General features: G+C 47.3%; 1 protein-coding gene across 1 annotated transcript; it reads right to left on the reverse strand.

Annotated features, from left to right (window-relative positions):
* Positions 1–400: 400 nt before the first annotated feature.
* LOC118357909 (roundabout homolog 3-like) lies at positions 401–22,338 on the reverse strand. The gene is made up of 16 exons (XM_035735216.2): positions 22,176–22,338; positions 20,901–21,185; positions 20,590–20,741; positions 20,314–20,467; positions 9,757–9,946; positions 9,569–9,663; positions 9,288–9,474; positions 9,074–9,171; positions 8,525–8,678; positions 8,214–8,332; positions 7,442–7,603; positions 6,886–6,999; positions 6,723–6,775; positions 6,420–6,519; positions 5,251–6,190; positions 401–515 (listed from the first exon to the last, which is right to left on the reverse strand). The coding sequence occupies exons 1-15, from the start codon at positions 22,279–22,281 to the stop codon at positions 6,180–6,182; spliced, it is 1,980 nt and encodes a 659-aa protein (XP_035591109.1). The 5' UTR covers positions 22,282–22,338; the 3' UTR covers positions 401–515; positions 5,251–6,179.
* Positions 22,339–22,690: the final 352 nt, after the last annotated feature.

Consider the following 22,690-nt stretch of genomic DNA (forward strand, 5'->3'; position numbering starts at 1 on the left):
CGGGCGTGGGTCCAGAGACTGGGTAATAATGGTGATGGGCTTTAGTGGCTTAATTGGTTGGTCAGAGACTTGATGCTGGATATGCATGACTGATGGCTGGTTGTGGATGCTTTGGGATACGGACTGTGTTAATTGAGATTGGCTATATGGGACTAAAACCTGCCGTTGTGTCTCTGGGGGTGGATTATGTGCTAATGTTGGCTGGGTATGTATTATTTGAAGCTGGGTAAGTGAGGCGACTCTGTGAGTTGCTGAAGGCTGGCTTAATAGGTCTAAGGGTTGATATAGAGGTGGATGTGGGGGTTGTTGCACTGGAAGCTGGATCTGTGTGATTGTGGGCTGGGTTGGTTTGGCCGAGGCCTGGTCCGGTAGTACCAGCAATCCTGTCTGTCCTCCGCTGAGACCTGCTAGTCCTAAAGCTGTCTTCTTGAGAGACGAGAGCAGTCGTAAAGTGTCAGGGGCAGACACGTGGGTGATGTCGTTGCTCAAGTCTCTTTGAGATGCTTGGAATGAAACTAGAAAAGAATGAAAAGAGTGGTGTCAAACAAAACAATGCATGCTAGTCAAAAAAACAAGAATACCACTGCTTCCTGTGGGTTTCTAGGCACAATAGTCAATCACTTTATCATATTTGTCAGTGGTATATTCTCTAAGTACAAAGCTCTAAACTGATAACACTTGTAATGTCCCAAACCTTAACTGTTAAATGAACCATTTGGAATGAATGTCTAAACAATGTGGGGTGCAGCTGCAGCAGGAGGAGAAAACCCAGGGTGTCCAAAACACCTCGAAACGTTTGGAGCAACTTCGAAATTTGCCGTTCGGAGAAACGTTGACAAACGTCAGAATCTGAAGTCAAATTTGTCAAACCGTGAGATCTTGTGGATCAGTTTAGTTTAGTTTATTAATTTGACCATTTAAAAAAAACAAGCACACATAAAACTTAAAAGCCAATACATGCACATGAAAAAAATCATTGAGGATAACACACAATAAAGTCTGGGACTTATTTCCATCGTGGTCCTCTTCAGACAAGATGGCTAGACAAGATCCAACACAGTATGGGGTATTGTAAAGCAGTTGGCCACTGTAAAAAATAGAATACAGTGCTGTATGCAATTTATGCCTCATGCAACATTGTACAAGACCACCTTTTCTTCATGACTTGTCAACTTATACAGTATCGCCGGTCTCTCTGCTTGAGATTCATCAGCTTACAATATATCAATGAAATTCAGATAATGAGGGAAGATATTGTTTTTATAAACCGGGTGGTTCAATCCCTGAATGCTGATTGTCTGAAAGCAATGGTACAATAGGGCATATACTGTACCACAGGTATAACAAAACATGTTTTGTTGGTAACCAGCTTATAATAGCAATAAGGCACCTCCGGGTTTGTGGTATATGGCCAATATACGATGGCTACGGGTTGTATCCTGGCAATCTGGTTGCTTCGTGCCTAAGAACAGCTCTTAGCCGTGGTATATTGTCTATATTGCTTAAATATCGTCGTAAGTTTACATACACTAAGGATGGAGTCATTAAAACTAGTTTTTCAATCACTCCACAGATTTCTTGTAAACAAACTATAGTTTTGGCAAGTCGGTTAGGACTACTTTGTGCATGACACAAGTCATTTTTCCAACAATTGTTTACAGACAAATTATTTCACTTATAATTCACACAAGCCATTTTGATGATCTGTTTTGATTTTTTGTGCTTAGTGTTGTGACAATGTACCACATACTTGTAAAAATTGCACCAAAGCCCACATGAAAAATACTATACATTTACATTTACATTTAAGTCATTTAGCAGACGCTCTTATCCAGAGCGACTTACAAATTGGTGCATACACCTTATGACATCCAGTGGAACAGCCACTTACAATAGTGCATCTAAATCTTTTAGGGGGTGAGAAGGATTACTTACCCTATCCTAGGTATTCCTTGAAGAGGTGGGGTTTCAGGTGTCTCCGGAAGGTGGTGATTGACTCCGCTGTCCTGGCGTCGTGAGGGAGTTTGTTCCACCATTGGGGGCCAGAGCAGCGAACAGTTTTGACTGGGCTGGCGGGAACTGTACTTCCTCAGTGGTAGGGAGGCGAGCAGGCCAGAGGTGGATGAACGCAGTGCCCTTGTTTGGGTGTAGGGCCTGATCAGAGCCTGGAGGTACTGAGGTGCCGTTCCCCTCACAGCTCCGTAGGCAAGCACCATGGTCTTGTAGCGGATGCGAGCTTCAACTGGAAGCCAGTGGAGAGAGCGGAGGAGCGGGGTGACGTGAGAGAACTTGGGAAGGTTGAACACCAGACGGGCTGCGGCGTTCTGGATGAGTTGTAGGGGTTTAATGGCACAGGCAGGGAGCCCAGCCAACAGCGAGTTGCAGTAATCAAGACGGGAGATGACAAGTGCCTGGATTAGGACCTGCGCCGCTTCCTGTGTGAGGCAGGGTCGTACTCTGCGGATGTTGTAGAGCATGAACCTACAGGAACGGGACACCGCCTTGATGTTAGTTGAGAACGACAGGGTGTTGTCCAGGATCACGCCAAGGTTCTTAGCGCTCTGGGAGGAGGACACAATGGAGTTGTCAACCGTGATGGCGAGATCATGGAACGGGCAGTCCTTCCCCGGGAGGAAGAGGAGCTCCGTCTTGCTGAGGTTCAGCTTGAGGTGGTGATCCGTCATCCACACTGATATGTCTGCCAGACATGCAGAGATGCGATTCGCCACCTGGTCATCAGAAGGGGGAAAGGAGAAGATTAATTGTGTGTCGTCAGCATAGCAATGATAGGAGAGACCATGTGAGGTTATGACAGAGCCAAGTGACTTGGTGTATAGCGAGAATAAGAGAGGGCCTAGAACAGAGCCCTGGGGGACACCAGTGGTGAGCGCGTGGTGAGGAGACAGATTCTCGCCACGCCACCTGGTAGGAGCGACCTGTCAGGTAGGACGCAATCAAGCGTGGGCCGCGCCGGAGATGCCCAACTCGGAGAGGGTGGAGAGGAGGATCTGATGGTTCACAGTATCGAAGGCAGCCGATAGGTCTAGAAGGATGAGAGCAGAGGAGAGAGAGTTAGCTTTAGCAGTGCGGAGCGCCTCCGTGATACAGAGAAGAGCAGTCTCAGTTGAATGACTAGTCTTGAAACCTGACTGATTTGGATCAAGAAGGTCATTCTGAGAGAGATAGCGGTAGAGCTGGCCAAGGACGGCACGCTCAAGAGTTTTGGAGAGAAAAGAGAGAAGGGATACTGGTCTGTAGTTGTTGACATCGGAGGGATCGAGTGTAGGTTTTTTCAGAAGGGGTGCAACTCTCGCTCTCTTGAAGACGGGAGGGACGTAGCCAGCGGTCAGGGATGAGTTGATGAGCGAGGTGAGGTAAGGGAGAAGGTCTCCGGAAATGGTCTGGAGAAGAGAGGAGGGATAGGGTCAAGCGGGCAGGTTGTTGGGCGGCCGGCCGTCACAAGACGCGAGATTTCATCTGGAGAGAGAGGGGAGAAAGAGGTCTGAGCATAGGGTAGGGCAGTGTGAGCAGAACCAGCGGTGTCGTTTGACTTAGCAAACGAGGATCGGATGTCGTCGACCTTCTTTTCAAAATGGTTGACGAAGTCATCTGCAGAGAGGGAGGAGGGGGGAAGATTCAGGAGGGAGGAGAAGGTGGCAAAGAGCTTCCTAGGGTTAGAGGCAGATGCTTGGAATTTAGAATGGTAGAAAGTGGCTTTAGCAGCAGAGACAGAGGAGGAAAATGTAGAGAGGAGGGAGTGAAAGGATGCCAGGTCCGCAGGGAGGCGAGTTTTCCTCCATTTCCGCTCGGCTGCCCGGAGCCCTGTTCTGTACTGTACTATACTGTATACTATGGTAGGAATACTATTGTATTCATTGTAGTGTTCTGTCTGGTGCAGACACAGAGACAGAAAACAACTACCCACAAATCATAGTGGGAAATCAGGCTGCCTAAGTATGGTTCTTAATCAGAGACATCGATTGTCAGCTGCCTCTGATTGGGAACCATACCAGGCCAAAAGCAGAAATACAAAACATAGAACAAAAACATAGAATGCCACCCCAACTCACGCCCTGACCAAACTAAAATAGATACATAAAAAAGGAACTAAGGTTCCGTGGACGTGACAGTACCCCCCTCCCCCCCAAAGGTGCGGACTCTGGCCGCAAAACATAAACCCATAGGGGAGGGTCTGGGTGGGCATCTGTCCGTGGTGGCGGCTCTGGCGCGGGACGTGGACCCTACTCCACCATAGTCTTGGCCCACTTAAGTGCCGCCTTTGGAGCGGCGACCCTCGCCGCCTACCTCGGACTGGGGACCCTTGCAACGGGCCCCGAATAGATGGGAGACTCCGGCACTGCCGGAGTGAAGGGCGACTCTGGCGGTGCCGGAGTGATGGGCGGCTCCGGCGGCTCCTGACTGACGGGCGGCTCCGGCGGCTCCTGAGTGAAGGGCGACTCCGGTCGGCTCCTGACTGACGGGCGGCTCCGGCGGCTCCTGACTGACGGGCGGCTCCGGCGGCTCCTGACTGACGGGCGGCCCCGGCGGCTCCGGACAGACGGGCGGCTCTGGCAGCTCGTGACAGACGGGCGGCTCTGGTGGCTCCGGGCAGATGGACGGCCCCGGCGGCTCTGGACAGACGGGCGGCTCTGGCAGCTCCGGACAGACGGGAGAACCTGGAGGGAGGAGATGGAGAGACAGCCTGGTGCGTGGAGCTGCCACAGGACCAACCAGGCTGGGGAGACTTACAGGAGACCTGGTGCGTGGAGGAGGCACTGGATGGACTGGGCTGTGGGTGAGCACCGGAGATCTGGTGCATACCACTCGCACCTCTCCCTGAGGCTCAATACCCACATTCGCCCGGCACAGGCGGAGTGCAGGCATAGGACGCACTGCACCCTCCCAGCGCCCCGGAGACACAGCAAGCAGAGCCGGCGCAGGATACCCTGGGCCGAAACGGCGTACCGGAGACCAAACATGCTGGGCCGGCACAATACGCCCTGGCTGGACGACCACTCTCACATGGCACTTGCGGGGGGCTGGCCTATAGCTCACAGGGCTATGAGTGCGTACTGGTGACACAGTGCGCTTAACCGCATAACACGGTGCCTGACCAGTACTGCGCTTCTTCCGGTAAGCACGGGGAGTTGGCTCAGGTCTATCACCTGACTCCGCCAATCTCCCCGTGTGCCAACCCCCCCCCCCCAAAAAAAATTGGGGCTGCCTCTCGTGCCTGTTGCGCTGCCTTACCTTATATCGCCGCCGCTCAGCTTTCGCTGCCTCCAGCTCTTTCTTGGGGCGGCGATATTCCCCAGCCTGTGCCCAGGGTCCCCTGCCTTCCAGTATCTCCTCCCAAGTCCAGGAGCCCAGAACCCTCTGCTCCTGGTTACCGCGCTGCTTGGTCCGGTTGTGGTGGGTAGTTCTGTAACGGTTTTCCTCCTCTTCTGAGGAGGAGTAGGAAGGATCGGACCAATATGCAGCGTGGTACGTGTCCATGTTAATATTTATTTAAACTGAACACAAAAACAAAATAACAAGAGAACGAACGAAAACAAAACAGTTCTGTCTGGTGCAGACATAGAGACAGAAAACAACTACCCACAAATCATAGTGGGAAAACAGGCTGACTAAGTATGGTTCTCAATCAGAGACAACGATTGACAGCTGCCTCTGATTGGGAACCATACTAGGCCAAAAGCAGAAATACAAAACAAAACAGAACAAAAACATAGAATGCCCACCCCAACTCACGCCCTGACCAAACTAAAATAGAGACATAAAAAAGGAACTAAGGTCAGAACGTGACAGATTAACAATATATATATACATTAGGAGGTTGTTTCACAGTACTTTTCTAGGCTCACTGCCTCTTATGAAGAAACTGTCTGAGAAATGTGTGACTGTGAAGACAGAACTCTGCAGGGGAGTGTAAGAGATAAGAGATTAGTCAGACATTCCACTATAAATCAACTTGGACATTTACTTCTAAGATTTTAGATAGCTATATAAACAAGAGGTTTTGTGTTTAGTTTTGAGTAGGCGTGGTTTTGGTCTCAGGAGTAGAAGATAATGACGTAGGCAGTGACATCACTAGGGCTGGACTTCAGGTTTAATCAAATAACTTGGGACCTTTTCTTCGATGCAGAACTCACTCGGAAACATGCGTTATTTTTCTGTTGTCAACTTCTGTCTGCAATTGCATTAATAAAGGGTTTTGAATGATTTAATTAAAGATATTGTCATAATGCTAATTTCACCAATGAGTCTATGATGAACAAGGAAACGAACCCCAACACATGCATATTACATAACATAACACATTACAATATTGCCTCAGCCTTGTAAATACTGAAAAAGGTAGTTCGTACAAGGATTCGCAAGCATAGCATGCTGTGATTTAAGTTTTGGGCTATACACACCTGTACTTCCTGCCTGTAATTGGGTCATCTCAGAACGCTGAGCTAGACTCAGGACGTTACTGGACAGAGGAATTCTCTGCTCTGCTTCAGTGTTTGGAACCTGCCATTTGTGGGAAGATGTTTGTCAGATTAATTAAATATGACATTGTCAGAAAGGCATACCAACTGAACCACTGAAAGCCGTTAGAAATAAACACACAACTGGAGATCGCAACAAAGCTGTGACTCACGATGTTCAGCAATGGTAAACAAATCAGCAAACAAGCGTTAGAGACTTTCACATCAACCTCAATTATTACTCACTGCAGACGTAATCTGTCTATGCTGCTTGTCTCTATCAGCCGGGTCATCTTCAGCTTTAGATAGAGGAGTTAATGATGAGGATAGATAGGTTGACAGTGTGTGTGTGTGTTTGTGTGTGTGTGTGTGTATTCCACTGTAGATATCATGAAGAGATGGATAATACCAGAGATGGTGAGGGTGGATCTTCTTTGCTGTTGTCCCGCTCTGTTCTCAGCTGCACAGTGGTAGTCCCCTGCATCAGACAACTGAACCCTGGAGATATGCAGAGCCCCCTCATCTGCACACACGTGAAAGCACAAAGTCACACATTCACCAAACACTTAATGAACATTGCAACAACAGCCTTTATAGCCAGGTACAAAAATAACCCCTAGCCTATAGCACATTCCCCTAACCAATATTGCAGAAGCTGTTCAGACCACTGAAAAGCTAAAGAGAGCTTCAACATGTTGCTTTCACTAATCTGACCTCTTCTACTTAAGTAGAAAGGGCTTTGCCGCCATAGAAGTAGAAAGGGCTTTGCCTCTATAAAAGTAGAAAGGGCTTTGCCTCTATAAAAGTAGAAAGGGCTTTGCCTCTATAAAAGTAGAAAGGGCTTTGCCTCTATAAAAGTAGAAAGGTCTTTTACTCTATAAAAGTAGAAAGGGCTTTTACTCTATAGGGGAATGTGCTTATTTTTCTTTCTTAGCAGGTGTATGTTTTAAATATGACTGGCTCACCATCTACATGCCTCTTCAGGGTTGGGGTGATAGAGGTCTGAGAGTGTCCTCTGGTCCATGTGTACCTGATGGGGAGGTCCCCCACTGCTCTGCATGGCAGGACCACAGAGGACCCTTCTGAGCTGCTCACTGCCCCAACGAAGGACACTATGATGGGGCTCACTGAGCCAGAGAGGGGGAGGAAGGGGGAGGGAGCACCACATCAGACAATCCTTATCATAGTCTTAGTACATTCATTCAGGTAATGAACACCTTAATCACATGCCTGAGCTTCACTTCCAGGTAATGTTGATCAAGTTAACTTTGTTGTCCATACCTCGGATATAGGCCAATGATCAAGTTTGTTTTACTTCATCATACTGAATAAAAATATAAACGCAACATGCAACAATTTTATTGATATTACTGAGTTACAGTTCATATGAGGAAATCGGTCAATTTAAATAAATTCATTAGGCCCTAATCTATGGATTTCACATGACTGGGAATACAGATATGCATCTGTTGGTCACAAATACAGTACCTTAAATTAAATGGGCCTCACAATGGGTCATTACGGTATTTTTGTGCATTCAATTTGTCATTGATAAAACGCAACTGTGAACATTGCCCGTAGTTTATGCATTTGTATTTAATACCATGATCAAAGAGCACCTCATGGATTAACTATCATTAGTCTGCTCTATTTTGCATCCAGAAATGCATGAGCCATGCAGTACTATAGTTTAACATCAAACAGAATGTGTGTACTGTACTGGATGAGGGAAGTTACCAGCGACACGTAAAGTAGCTGTGCTCCGGTCATGCCCCACAGTGTTAGAGGCTGCACAGGTGTAAGTCCCCTCGTCATAGCTCCTGACAGACAGGATGTAGAGGGTAGCGTTTCTCACCCTGAGAACAGAGCAGGTGGTCGGTCATTATCACAGAAAGGGAAGTGGTCTCCTGTCCTTGTCAAGCTAAAGGTTCCTGACAAAATATTGGTTGATGACATCAAAAAATGTTTTCTAGTGTACAGTAACACAAGACTGTGTTGGCCCACTGAGCTGAAACCTCACAGAACCACTTCTGTTACACTGAACATACCCCACAGAGATCTTTCCACCAGTCTGTATAGAGCGTCCCTGTTTGGACCAGACGATGGAGGGAAGGGGATGTCCCCAAACCTGGCAGTGGAACACCACCTGGGCCCCCATAGGGACCATCACCACTGGGGGCCACAGCCTCACCGAGGGAGGAGCTGGCAGGACAATAGGGGATCAGGGGGAGGAGGAGGAGTAGGCTGAACTTCTTACTTCTGTATCAATATATCTCATACAATGGACTGTGTCTCAGATGATGATTGCAATTGTATATGCGTACTGAATGTAAACATACTTTATCAATATCTCCTATACAGACACAAAATATAATATCTCCTATACAGGAACAGAATATAATATCTCCTATACAGACACATGATATAATATATCCTATACAGACACAGAATATAATATCTCCAATAAAGACACAGAATATAATACCTCCTATACAGACACAGAATATAATATCTCCTATACAGACACAGAATATAATATCTCCTATACAGACGCAAGGCTAGTTAATAATAAACCTACGTCAAGTGTGATGTCTTACCGAGAACGGTCAGTCTGGCTGTTCTAGATGTCACAGATCTGTACAGGTGGATGTTGGACGCTCTGCAGAAGTACACTCCCCTGTCTGTGTCATGGGCACTGGAGAAACAAGCAGTTAAAATGGCTTACACTGGCTGTTACTGGATGGCTACCATCATATGATACATTAACATAGTCACACACACACACACGCACACACACGCACACACACACACCTGTGGAAGATGAGGTCTCCATTAGGCCCAACAGTGAAGTGTGTCTTGGGAGTGAGGAGGCGGTTGTTCTTGAACCAGGACACCCTGGCTGGAGGCTTGCTGTAGGGGGGTCTGCAGACCAGAGTAACAGAGTCTCCCATCCTCACTGTCTGGTTAGTGGGCTGCAGGACAAAGTTCCATTCCATCTCTGCGGAGAGGGAGAGAGGTACTGTATGTCAATTAAGGTGATAGTATTGATATTTAGGTTGGAATAATAACAACCAGAGCATGGTATACAGTACCTGCTGGGAGGAGATAGGCAGGCTGAGATCTGACAGTCTCCCTCTCATTCCTGGCCTCACAGTGGTAGGAACCCTCATCTTCCTCAGACACATTCCTGGGAATGAGGAGCACAGATGCTTTTTACATTGGATTTATAGATAAATTAAAAAACAATGGTAATGTCATAGTGTCCTCAAGATTGCCTCACTTGAACACAAGCAGCTGTCCCTTGTTCTGCAAACTCAAGCAGGAGCTGTTCGCCAGGAGATGGCTGTCTTTGAACCATTGCACTGTGGGAGCTGGGAAGCCTCGGGCAGCACAGCACATGGAGACCTCTGTCTGCATGGCAATGGTGAGGTTGTCAGGGCCCTGAGTGATCTGCAGCCCTGTAGGGACTCCTGCAGAGCAATAGATACAGTACATGTGTGTGTGTGGGGGGGGGGGGGGAGCACTTCCTGTGTAATGTTCAACAGATAAACATGGGGGTGTGTCTCAACACTCTACAGTGGCTTCCTGTCAGTGTTGGGAAAGCTACTCTGAAAATATAGTTTACCAAGCTACCAATTATTCCACACTGAAAGAAGTTAAGCTACACTAAAACGACCCTTAAGAAAAATCTAGCTTACTTAACTAAAGTTACTTTGAAAAAGTAGTTCACTACACCCAACTACTGAGTGAAAAATGATCATATGTAAATGTCATAGACTACAAAATTCATGAACAGATCACTTTGGTGTCATAATGTTAACAGAATGTATAATTTAGCCAATTAAACACAAACACAATGTTTCAAGTGAGAATTAGGCAGTAGTGTGTAGTTCCAGGAGTACTTTTTCTGAGCCTGTGTGACCTGAAGCTGGGATGTCCCTCCTACCATTTCATTTGCACTTCTGAATGTCCATCAACTCGTAGCTCAGCAGGAGAGAGTGGTTTCATCACAGAAGCACATTCAGAAATGGATTTATTAGCCATTAATATGTTAATATTAAACAAAAACAACGAGTTCCTAACGAGTTCAGCAAGCCAAGCTAGAGCTCTGTGAGACGTTGATCAAGAGAGACCTTTAGAAAATATGCACATTTTCTCAAACACTAAACATACAAATAGGCATTATACAGTTATAAGGAAGGTGAAATCTTATTGTTAGTCATTTAATAATTTGATTATGCTATATTTAGAAAGCATATAAGTCATTTCAAGCCTTATTCATGTATACCACCCTGCATACCACTGCTGGCTTGCTTCTGAAGCTAAGCAGAGTTGGTCCTGGTCTGTTCCTGGATGGGAGACCAGATGCTGCTGGAAGTGGTGTTGGAGGGCCAGTAGGAGGCTCTCTTTCCTCTGGTCTAAAAAATATCCCAATTCCCCAGGGCAGTGATTGCCCTGTGTAGGGTGCCGTCTTTCGGATGGGACGTTAAACGGGTGTCCGGACTCTCTGAGGTCATTAAAGATCCCATGGCACTTATCGTAAGAGTAGGGGTGTTAACCCCGGTGTCCTGGTTAAATTCCTAATCTGGCCCTCAAACCATCATGGTCACCTAATAATCCCCAGTTTACAATTGGCTCATTAATCCCCCTCCTCTCCCCTGTAACTATTCCCCAGGTCGTTGCTGCAAATGAGAACATGTTCTCAGTCAACTTACTTGGTAAAATAACGGATAAATAAAATAAAAAAAATAAAAAATGGGTGCGTGTCGGTGGCAGGGAAGTCAGGCGCAGGAAAACGAACTTGGTATAAATGTATGAGTTGTTTCATAAGCGCTCATAAAACTCCAAAAACCAAAATATACAAAAATAATATAAGTGGGTACAAAACCTGTCGCACACCGACACATGACTTGCACATAACATACAATAAAACAATCTCCAACGAGGACATGAGGGGAAACAGAGGGTTAAATACACAGCATGTAATTGATGGGATTGGAACCAGGTGTGGAGGAAGACAAGACAAAACCAATGGAAAATTAAAAATGGATCAGTGATGGCTAGAAGGTCGATGACGTCGACCGCCGAACACCGCCCGAACAAGGAGAGGGACCGACTTCGGCGGTCTGACTCTGATGCCAAGGAGCCAGAACCTGCTGATACCCCAATACACACTGGACGGGAGAAAGGTTAGTGGAGGAGTGGCGGAGCGAGTTCTGGGCCATCTCTGCCCAGGGCACGAATGCTGCCTACTCCCCTGGCCGGTCCTGGCAATAAGACCTCAGAAACCTACCCACATCCTGGTTAACTCTCTCCACCTGCCTTTACTCTCTGGGTGAAAACCTGAGGTAAGGCTGCCCGAGACCTCCAAACCCTCGACGTGAACTGGGGACCCCGATCAGACACTAGAAAAATGATCCACAACGACCAGGATCATGGTGTTACCCTGTGAAGGAGGAAGATCAGACAGGAAATCCACCGACAGGTGCGACCATGGCCTCTGTGGAACGGGTAAGTGTCTAGGAGCCTTTCGTTGGGTGCACAGGTAACATAAACCCTCACGTCCTTAGCTAAAGTGGGCCACCAGTACTTCCCACTAATACAGCGCACCATCCTTATCCGATATCAAGATGACCAGAGGAGGGTGACGTATGGGCCCAATAGATTAGCCGGTCGCGGACAGCAGACGGAACGTACAGACGCCCAGCCAGACAAGGGGAGCGGCCTCTGTACACAACGCTTGCTCAATTTCTGCGTCCAGCTTCCACACTACCGGTGCCACCAGGCAAGAGTATGGGAGTGGGATCCATGGGCCGCTCCTCTCATACAGCCGGGACAATGCGTCTGCCTTAACGTTCTGGGAGCCTAGTCTGTAGGAAAGGGTAAATACAAAACGGGTGGAAAACATGGCCCACCTTGCCTGGCGAGGGTTCAGTCTCCTCGCCGCAAGGATGTACTCCAGATTGCGGTTATCAGTCCAGATGAGAAAAGGGTGTTTAGCCCCCTCAAGCCAATGTCTCCACGCCTTCAAGGCCTTGACTACAGCCAATAGCTCCCGGTCCCCAACATCATAGTTTCGCTCCGCCGGGCTGAGCTTCTTCGAGAAGAAGTCACATGGGCGGAGCTTCAGTGGTGTACCCGAGCGCTGAGAGAGCACCGCTCCTATCCCAGCCTCGGATGCATCCACCTCCACTATGAACGCCAAAGAGGGATCCGGATGGGCCAACACGAGAGCCGAGGTAAACAGAGCCCTCAGGTGACTAAATGCCCTGTCCGCCACAGCTGACCACTGCAAGCGCACCGGGCACCCCTTCAGCAGTGAGGTAATGGGAGCCGCCACCTGACCAAAATCCCGGATAAACCTCCGGTAGTAGTTGGCAAACCCTAAGAACCGCTGCACCTCCTTTACCGTGGTGGGAGTCGGCCAATTACACACGGCATTGACTATTAGAAAAACAGGCATTTCTCAGCCTTGGTGTACAGGTCATGCACCAACAGGCATCCAAGCACTCTGCTCACCAGGGACACATGCTCAGCGCGTGTAGCGGAGTATATCAAAATGTCATCAATATACACCACTACACCCTGCCAGTGCAGGTCCCTGAAAATCTTGTCTACAAAGGCTTGGAAGACTGATGGCGCATTCATCAACCCGTACGGCATGACGAGGTACTCATAGTGCTCAGAGGTGGTACTAAAAGCCGTCTTCCAATCGTCTCTCTTTCGGTTACGCACCAGGTTGTAAGCTCTCCTGAGATCTAGTTTGGTGAAGAAGTGCGCCCCGAGCATTGACTCAATCGCTGTGGCTATGAGAGGTAGCGGGTAACTATACCTCACAGTGATCTGATTCAGACCCCTATAGTCAATACAATGGCGCAGACCCCCCTCCTTCTTTTTCACAAAAAATAAACTCGAGGAGGTGGGTGAAGTGGAGGACCGAATGTACCCCTGATGCAGGGATTTGGAGACATATGTTTCCATAGCCTCCGTCTTCGCCTGTGAGAGGGGATACACGTGACTCCTGCAGCATCTACCAGGAGGTCAATCACACAATCGCCCCGTCGATGAGGTGGTAATTGAGTCAAAACGGCATATTGAGAGCCAAAACGGCATATTCAAGGGGGATGCGCATGGTGGAATGACCCCCCTGCGTCACCATGCCCAAATGTGCGGTGACCTCCCTAATCAACCCTGACCCTAATGGTCGACTATCTAAGGCGGAAACGGGGAGGGGCACATCCACGGGAAATATGGGGATCCCTAAACTATAGGCTAAAGCTCTATCAATAAAATTCCCAGCTGTGCCTAAATCGACGAGCGCCTTATGCTGGGAATGCGGGGAAAACTCAGGGAACGTGACAGACACAAACATATGAACAACAGTGGGCTCTGGGTGAGAGTGGTGCCGGCTTACCTGGGGTGACGCCAAAGCGCCCTGCCTGCTGCCTTGCTTCCCAGAGGAAACAACCCGGCACAGACCGACAGTGTGACCTCTGCTGCCACAGATGGTACACGAGCGTGAACCCCCTCCGGTCTCCCTGCACACCACCCCTCCCAGCTCCATGGTTATCTGAGAAGGAGTGCGGGAGGATGGAACCACCAGACCCTGATCTGAACGTCCACGAGTAGCCAGAAGGTTGTCCAGTCGGATGGACAGGTCCACCAGCTGGTCAAACTTGAGGGTGGTGTCTCTGCAGGCCAGCTCCCGACGGATGTCCTCGCGCAGACTGCAGCTGTAATGGTCGATCAGGGCCCTGTTGTTCCATTCTGCGGGTGCAGCCAGGGTCCTAAACTCCAGGGCGAACTCCTGGGTGCTCCTCGTCTCCTGCCTCAGATGGTAGAGGAGCTCATCCGCCGCTCTACCCTCTGGCGGGTGGTCGAAGACTGCCCAGAAACGGCGGGTGAACTCCTCAAACTGGTCCAACGCCGCATCTCCCTCTCTCCACACGGCGTTGGCCCACTCCAGGGCTCTCCCGGTGAGGCACGAGACGAGGGCAGACACCCTCTCATGGTCCGATGGAGTCGGGTGGACGGTGGCCAGATCGAGGTCTAACTGCAACAAGAACCCCTGGCAGTTCGTAGCCCTCCCGTCGTACTCCGGATCCCACTGGGTTCAGGCGGGAAAGGGGCGCTCAGGTGAGACCCCAGTTGTGCTGGTGGAGTCGCTGGAAGAACTCCCTGTCTCTCCCAGCGGTCCATTTTCTGGACAACGCGATCCATGGCGGCGCCAAGATGGTAGAGCATAACTGCATGCTCCTGGACGCGCTCCTCCACCTCAATACCCTCTCCTGCTGACTCCAGAGTTATGGTCGGAGATTCTGTAATCGGTGCGTGTCGGTGGCAGGGAAGTCAGGCACAGGAAAACGAACTTGGTATAAACAGAGTTATTTAATAAGTAGTCCTAAAACTCCAAAAACCAAAATATACAAAAAATAATATAAGTGGGTACAAAACCTGCCGCACACCGACACATGACTTGCGCATAACATACAATAAAACAATCTCCGACAAGGACATGAGGGGAAAACAGAGGGTTAAATACACAACATGTGATTGATGGGATTGGAACCAGGTGTGAAGGAAGACAAGACAAAACCCATGGAAAATGCAAAAGAAGAAGGTTGGCTAGAAGGTTGGTGACCACCGAACACCGCCCGAACAAGCAGAGGGACCGACTTCCGAAGTCCTGACAAAATATTTTATACTTGTATTATATTTCTACGGTGTACTTGAGCTTCCTAAAAATACTTGAGTGTCCTAAAAAGTGACTACACCTCAATGTATAAACATTTTCTCCAAAAAGGTGAGATTTTAATCTTTCTTTGAGTATGCAGCATTACTAGTTATTGTTTATGGCCCTCTCATGATAAATAATTACTTTTGGGGATTACTTAGATGACATTATAAATTACATTTAGTTGCATTTAACTGGTTAAGGTGCAGGGAGTCAGTGCAAGAGACTGTTGTTGTGCCGACGGTCAGTCCATGTTCAAGAGTTCAGTAGTCTGATGGCTTGTAGGTAAAAACTGTCTCTGAGCCTGGAGGTACAGGACCCGATGCTCTGGTACCGTATGCCAGACTGTAACAGAGTGAATAGTCCGTGGCTGGGGTGAGCGAGGTCCTTTGATGTCCTGTATGGTGGGGAGCACGGCTCCAGTGATGTACTGGGCTGTCTTTACCACCTGCTGAAGGGCTTCGTGGTTGTGAACAGAGCAGTTTCCGTAACAGGCCTGTGATGAAGCCTGTCAGGAAGCTCTCGATGATGCTGCGGTATAATTTGCAGAGCTGTCGGAGAAAGTAGAGGTGCTGTTGCGCATTCTTGACCAGGGCTGTGGTGTTGTTAGTCCATGTGATCTTCTCGGTGATAGGACGGCGAGGAACCTGAAGCTGCTGACTCTTTGCACTACAGCCTCGTCGATGTTGATCGAGGCATGTCCTCCTCCCTGCTTCCTGAAGTCGACAATCAACTCCTTCGTTTCGCTGTGACATTGAGGCAGAAGTTGTTGTTTTGGCCTCACACTGTCAGGTCTCTGACCTCCTCCCTGTAGGCGGACTCCTTGTCAGTGATGAGGACTACAACTGTGGTGTCAACTTGAAGATGGAGTTGGTGTTGTGCTTCGCCACGCAGTACAGCAGTACAGCAGAGTACAGCAGTACAGCAGTACAGCAGTACAGCAGAGGACAGCAGGACAGCAGTACAGCAGTACAGCAGAGGACAGCAGTACAGCAGTACAGCAGAGTACAGCAGTACAGCAGTACAGCAGTACAGCAGAGGACAGCAGTACAGCAGTACAGCAGAGTACAGCAGTACAGCAGTACAGCAGTACAGCAGAGTACAGCAGTACAGCAGTACAGCAGAGGACAGCAGTACAGCAGTACAGCAGAGGACAGCAGATATACAGTGCCTTTGGAAATTATTAACACCTTGACTTGTTCCACACGTTGTTGTGTTACAGCCTATACACAATACCCTATAATGTCAACGTGGAATTGTGTATTTAGATATTTTCACAAATTAATTGAAAATGAAAAGCTGTTATGTCTTGAGCCAATAAGTATTCAACCCCTTTGTTATGTCAAGCCTAAATAACTTCTGTAGTAAAAATGCGCTTAGCAAGCCACATAATAATTGGAATGGACTATGTGTGCAATAATACTCTTTAACGTGATTTATGAATTACTGCTTCATCTCTGTAACCAACTCAAGCAGTGAATATCACAGATTCAACCACAAAAACCAGGGAGTTTTTTGAATGCCATATGAATAAGGGCACCTATTGGTAGATGGGTAAAAAATGTAATATGGCTTTGAGCATGGTAAAATGATCAATTACACTTTGGACGGTGCATCAATACACCCAGTCACTACAAAGATACAGGCGTCCTTCCCAACTCAGTTGCCGCAGAGGAAGGAAAACGCTCAGGTATTTCCCCATGAGGCCAATGGTGAAAAAAAGACTAGAGTCGATGTCCACGCCCCCATGGAAATCAAATTAGCATAATAAAACAATCCCCATGTCAGTTTAAGCTAGAGATATGTTTGTATTGGATGTGACTCAATCCTCCGCATCTGCCGATATTGCACTCCCCATCTGCGGGGAAAGGTGACAGAGCAAGAGCGGTGTTTGCCAGCATGTTAACCCTCGCAAGGCTGCCGCCCCAGAAGGTTTCCATAGCCACGTCCTCAGAGCACGCGCAGACCAGCGGGCTGGACTGTTTACGGGCATATTCAATCTCTCCCAATCCCAGTCTGCTGTCCCCACTTGCTTCAAGATTTTTATTTCACCTTTATTTAACCAGGTAGGCTAGTTGAGAACAAGTTCTCATTTGCAACTGCGACCTGGCCAAGATAAAGCAAAGCAGTGTGACACACACAACAACACAGAGTTACACATGGAGTAAACAATAAACAAGCCAATAACACAAACAAGTCAATGACACAGTAGAGAAAAGAAAGTCTATATACAGTGTGTGCAAAAGCATGAGGAGGTAGGCAATACATAGGCCATAGGAGCGAATAATTACAATTTAGCAGACTAACACTGGAGTGATAAATGAGCAGATGATGATGTGCAAGTAGAGATACTGGTGTGCAAAAGAGCAGAAAAGTAAATAAAATAAAATCAGTATGGGGATGAAGTAGGTAGATTGGGTGGGCTATTTACAGATGGACTATGTACAGCTGCAGTGATCGGTTAGCTGCTCAGATAGTTGATGTTTAAAGTTGGTGAGGGAAATAAAAGTCTCCAACTTCAGAGATTTTTGCAATTTGTTCCAGTCACTGAAATCAGAGAACTGGAAAGAAAGGCAGCCAAATGAGGTGTTTGGGGATGATCAGTGAGATACACCTGCTGGAGCGCCAGCTAAGGGTGGGTGTTGTTATCGTGACAAGTGAACTGAGATAAGGCGGAGCTTCACCTACCATAGACTTATAGAGGACATGGAGCCAGTGGGTCTGGCGACGAATATATAGCGAGGACCAGCCGACTAGAGTATACAGGTCACAGTGGTGGGTGGTATACGGTGATTTGGTAACAAAAACGGACGGATTGGTAGGATAGTCAGTTTTACTAGGGTAAGTTTGGCGGCGTGAGTGAAGGAGGCTTTGTTGCGAAATAGAAAGCCGATTCTAGATTTGATTTTGGATTGTAGATGTTTAATATGAGTCTGGAAGGAGAGTTTACAGTCTAGCCGGACACCTAGGTATTTATAGTTGATGTCCACCATTGTTCCTGTACCCAAGAAAGCAAAGGTAACTGAACTAAATGTCATCATGAAGTGCTTTGAGAGGCTAGTTAAGGATCATATCACCTACACCTTACCTGATACCCTAGACCCACCTCAATTTGCTTACGCCCCAATATATCCACAGAGAATGCAGTCACTATTGCACTGCACACTGCCCTATCCCACCTGGCCAAGGGGAATACCTATATAAGAATGCTGTTCTTTGACTTTCGCTCAGTCTTCAACACCATAGTATCCCTCCAAGCTCATCATCAAGCTCAGGGCCCTGGGTCTGAACCCCGCCCTGTACAACTGGGGTCCTGGACATTCTCACAGGCCGCCCCCAGGTGGTAAAGGTAGGAAACAACACCTCCACTTCACTGATCCACAACACAGGGCCCCACAAGGGTGCGTACTCAGCCCCCTCCTATACTCTTTGTTCACCCATGACTGCGTGGACACACACGCCTCCAACTCAATCATCAAGTTTGCAGACGACACAACCATAGTAGGCCTGATTACCAACAATGACGAGACAGCCTACAGGGAGGAGGTGAGGGACCTGGGAGTGTGGTGCCAGGGAAATAACCTCTCCCTCAACATCAAGAAAACAAAGCAGCTGATCGTGGACTTCAGGAATAAGCAGAGGGAGCACGCACCGATCCACATTGATGGGAACGCAGCGGAGAAGGTGGAAAGCTTCAAGTTCCTCGGCGTACACATCACTGACGATCTGAAATGGCCCACCCACACTGACAGTGTGGTGAAGAAGGCGCAACAGCACCTCTTCAACCTCAGAAGGCTGAAGAAATTTGGCTTGGCCCCTAAGACTCTCACAAACGTTTACAGATGCACAATTGAGAGTATCCTGTATGGCTGCATCACCGCCTGGTACGGCAACTGCACCACCCGCAAACCGCAGGGCTCTCCAGTGGGTGGTGCGGTCTGCCTAACCCATTACTGGGGGCACACTGCCTGCCCTCCAGGATACCTACAGCACCCAATGTCACAGGCAGGCCAAAAGGATCATCAAGGACATCAACCAACCGAGCCACGGCCTGGTGCATCAAAGCTGGTCATTTTAATAATGGAACACTAGTCACTTTAATAATGTTTACATACTTTATTACAAGCATTTCACTACACACGCAATAACATCTGCTAAATATGTGCATGTGACCAATACACTTTGATTTGACCATGAGACATCCCGAAAATCGGTCTTCTCACAGAATTTCCCTGTAGCCTCCAAACGGTTTAGCCTACAAAGTATTCTGGTCTACAAATTACCACTCTATGAAAATACGAGACTATCCCGAACACGATGGGGTTCTCTGTTTTGTTCTCCGACCCGCACAAGGGTCTCGGGACTCGTCTGAAGTCGGTACCGCTGATCTGCCAACTTCTGTCTGTAGCGTCCGAACAATTTGGGCTGCACACTATGACCCCTCTGAGACTCACAAACACGTACATGTCGGTTGTTTTGCCACAGGCCTCACAAGACTCATCTGAAGGTCCCCCGGTACCAGTTGAAAAAATGTATGGAAGTATATGTACATGGAGACTGTTCAGTGCTAGAAATACGGGGTTAATTACATCTTATATCTCTAAGATATAGAACAGCCTCTTCAGAACAAACTTCCTTTTGATTTGTTTTTGGGACTATCTGTTGTTCCTTGCTTTTGTATGGGCTAATAGCAGTAAGGCCAAAAACAATTGTTTATCCCACAAAAAAAGTATATATATTTTTTTAAACTTCAGAATTCAGAATCAAATAGTTAAATGGTCCTAGGTATGACCTTCTTAAAACATTTCCATATAGTTCAGTAGACTAGATATTAAAACGTGTTTTCACTTTGTCGTTATGGGGTATTGAGTGTAGATGGGTGAGAACAAAATCTATTTTTAATTCAGGCTGTAACACAATAAAATGTGGAATGAGTCAAGGGGTATGAATACTTTCTGAAGGCAGTGTAGATTGATACAGGAGCTGGCTAAAACAGAAAAAGACTGGCAACAACTCTAGTTCCGTCATTCATGCTGTTCTAAGAAGACAGGGCAGAGAGAGGGGGTAAGCAGGGAGTAGGGAAGAGGCTGTGCATTGTCTCACCTTGTACAGTGAGTGTAGCTGCTTTGCTCTCCAGGCTGCTGTTCACTAAGGCGTTGTGTGTGACACAGACGTATTCCCCTTCGTCCTCTATTAAGACATTAGAGAGGTGAAGAGTGCCTGAGGTCTTCCTCTGGTTACCCCCTCCATATTGGCCCTGGAGTAACATAGTGTGCATTTAGACATACACACAGCCACACACAATCAAATATCCACATATACAAAGACACAAAAAAAGACATGCAATCAAATCCATGCACAGACTAATGCATTCAATACCTGCATCTGAGTGCCTTTGGTGAAGAGTGTGTTGTCTTTGAGCCAGGTGATGTGTGCAGGGGGTGAGCTGTTCCCTGAGACACACTGGAGGAACACTGCCTGCCCCTCACTGACAGTCTGAGACTGAGGACTAAAGAACACTGCCTCCAGCTCTACACACACAGTGTCAAACAAAGGATCAAATGTATCTATGCTTTTCTCATTTCTGAAACAGACATCACATACAAATATGTTCTGTGTACTAAAACTAATGTAAATGCATTGTATTGCTTCAGCAGAGGCATGCACAAGAGGTGAGAAGGCCAACAAACCAGCTTCCATCACTTGGACAACAGTCCTGATGTGTTTGTCTCCAATGCCTGCACTACAGACATATCTCCCCAGGTCCCTCTCTCTCAGCTGGAGGAAGAACAGAGATCCATTGGCCACTTGGTGGATCCCTTTGTCAGGACCAGGACTCAGTGCTGCTGGCTCTCCGCTGGCCCTTTCCCATCGAACAGGCAGTGCCCCCTGGTGGCTGGAGTCAGACACTGCACAGTGTAGTGTGAGGGGAGCACCCAGCACACCAGCACTATCCTCTGGACGGGTGGAGAACACTGACCACAGACAGAAGTGTGAGACACAAACCAGAGAGAGAGAGAGAGAGAGAGCGAACAGACAGCAAATTGACATACTAATTCTGAGGCTTCACTAATCAGAGTTGAATCCTGAATGCTGATTGGTAAAACTGTGTTCCAGGCAGTGTCTATTCCTCAAGATACCAACCGGCTAAAAGCTAAGATCCTATACTGTAGGTTAAGTAACACATGAGACCCAGTCAGTCTCTGCTTGTCAGTAACTTGTCGTGTGAAAGGACACAGAGCTGATTAATGCACCAGTTAGGCACCCAAATGGCTAGATACTGTATGTAATATGAATACTTTACTTCAAAACATTAGCTGCAATCATTGACAGTGAAGTAGCCAGTGAAAGTGAGTATTGTTTTGAGTTATTACTCTACAGAATAAAACAACAGAAGATGATTCACAGTCATATATGAATTTACAAAAGATCTAATGATTGAAGGTTCCCAAACAGTCAATTTATCTGAGAACCTTGATAATCAGATAACAGTGTTTGTGAAGCTGCGTGTTGCTAGGAGACAGATGAAGCTGGAGCAGGGTTTTTTTTCAGGCCTTTTGTCACATGTATACATGAGGTCTGGAAATTAGCATGGGGACTATTTAGAAAACTAGTCTCGATCATAGCAGAAATCATGACAGTATCAGCATTTCATTGATACACAAATAACTCGTAGTATTAGTGTTGCAGGTCATAAAGTGTGGTCCTATATCGCTCGTGAAAATGTATAGTCTGTTCTGTAAATGTGATTAATGATATGTCCCAAAAATTAAATAATCACCAGTATTATGCAATCATTGTGCAGCAACCAGTCTATACAATAAGTGTGCAATAATTTGGCAACAGCATTTTGCATGACCAAATTTGGCTCCACTCTTTGACATCAAACTGCAATAACAGCAACAAAGGCGAAAGCATACATACCGTGCACTGTATTCACTGTATTCAGTTTGCCTCTCACTCACCAAGGTCAGACAGGGCTGGTTGACTGTGAAGAGAGCAGGAGAAAACGAGCAGCCAAAGGTGAGAGGCCACAGCAGGGGGACCACAGACAGACATAGACCCCAGCATCCTACTGCAGGGCTCCACCTGACGCGGAAGTCCAGAGAGGCTTGTCCATGGGAACAGGAGTGCGTGTGTCCTGAAAAACAGTGCAAAAATCACATATCATATTCATTTTATGCGGTGAATCAGAGATTATATGAGTAGATTTGAAAAAGGTGGCTTGATTGTTTGACCAGTTTAATTATGGGCCTAGCGGGGATTATTTTACAATTTCCCTATGTTGTTTGTAATTATTTGTCTGATTGTGGATTTATTATAGTGTGTAACTAATAACATTCATAGTATTATTTTGCATCCAAAGGGGGTTGCCAATCTTGTTGCACTGTTGCAGTTCTCTTGTGCATGTGCATGTGTGCATGCATTTTCTAAATGCTCCATGCAATATATGAAAGAGCTCACTTAGCACCACTCCCCC

Source organism: Oncorhynchus keta, chromosome 25 (assembly GCF_023373465.1).
Source record: "Oncorhynchus keta strain PuntledgeMale-10-30-2019 chromosome 25, Oket_V2, whole genome shotgun sequence".
Classification (NCBI taxonomy): domain Eukaryota; kingdom Metazoa; phylum Chordata; class Actinopteri; order Salmoniformes; family Salmonidae; genus Oncorhynchus; species Oncorhynchus keta.

Bases quoted from the DNA above. Each gene is read 5' to 3' on its own strand.
- LOC118357909 (XM_035735216.2), bottom strand. From the start codon at position 22,281: ATGCTGGGGTCTATGTCTGTCTGTGGTCCCCCTGCTGTGGCCTCTCAC. The intron at 20,742-20,900 runs GTTTGTTGGCCT...CTGTGTGTGTAG, and splicing joins TGTCCAAGTGATGGAAGCTG to AGCTGGAGGCAGTGTTCTTT. The intron at 9,664-9,756 runs GTGAGGCAATCT...CCTCATTCCCAG, and splicing joins GGACAGCTGCTTGTGTTCAA to GAATGTGTCTGAGGAAGATG.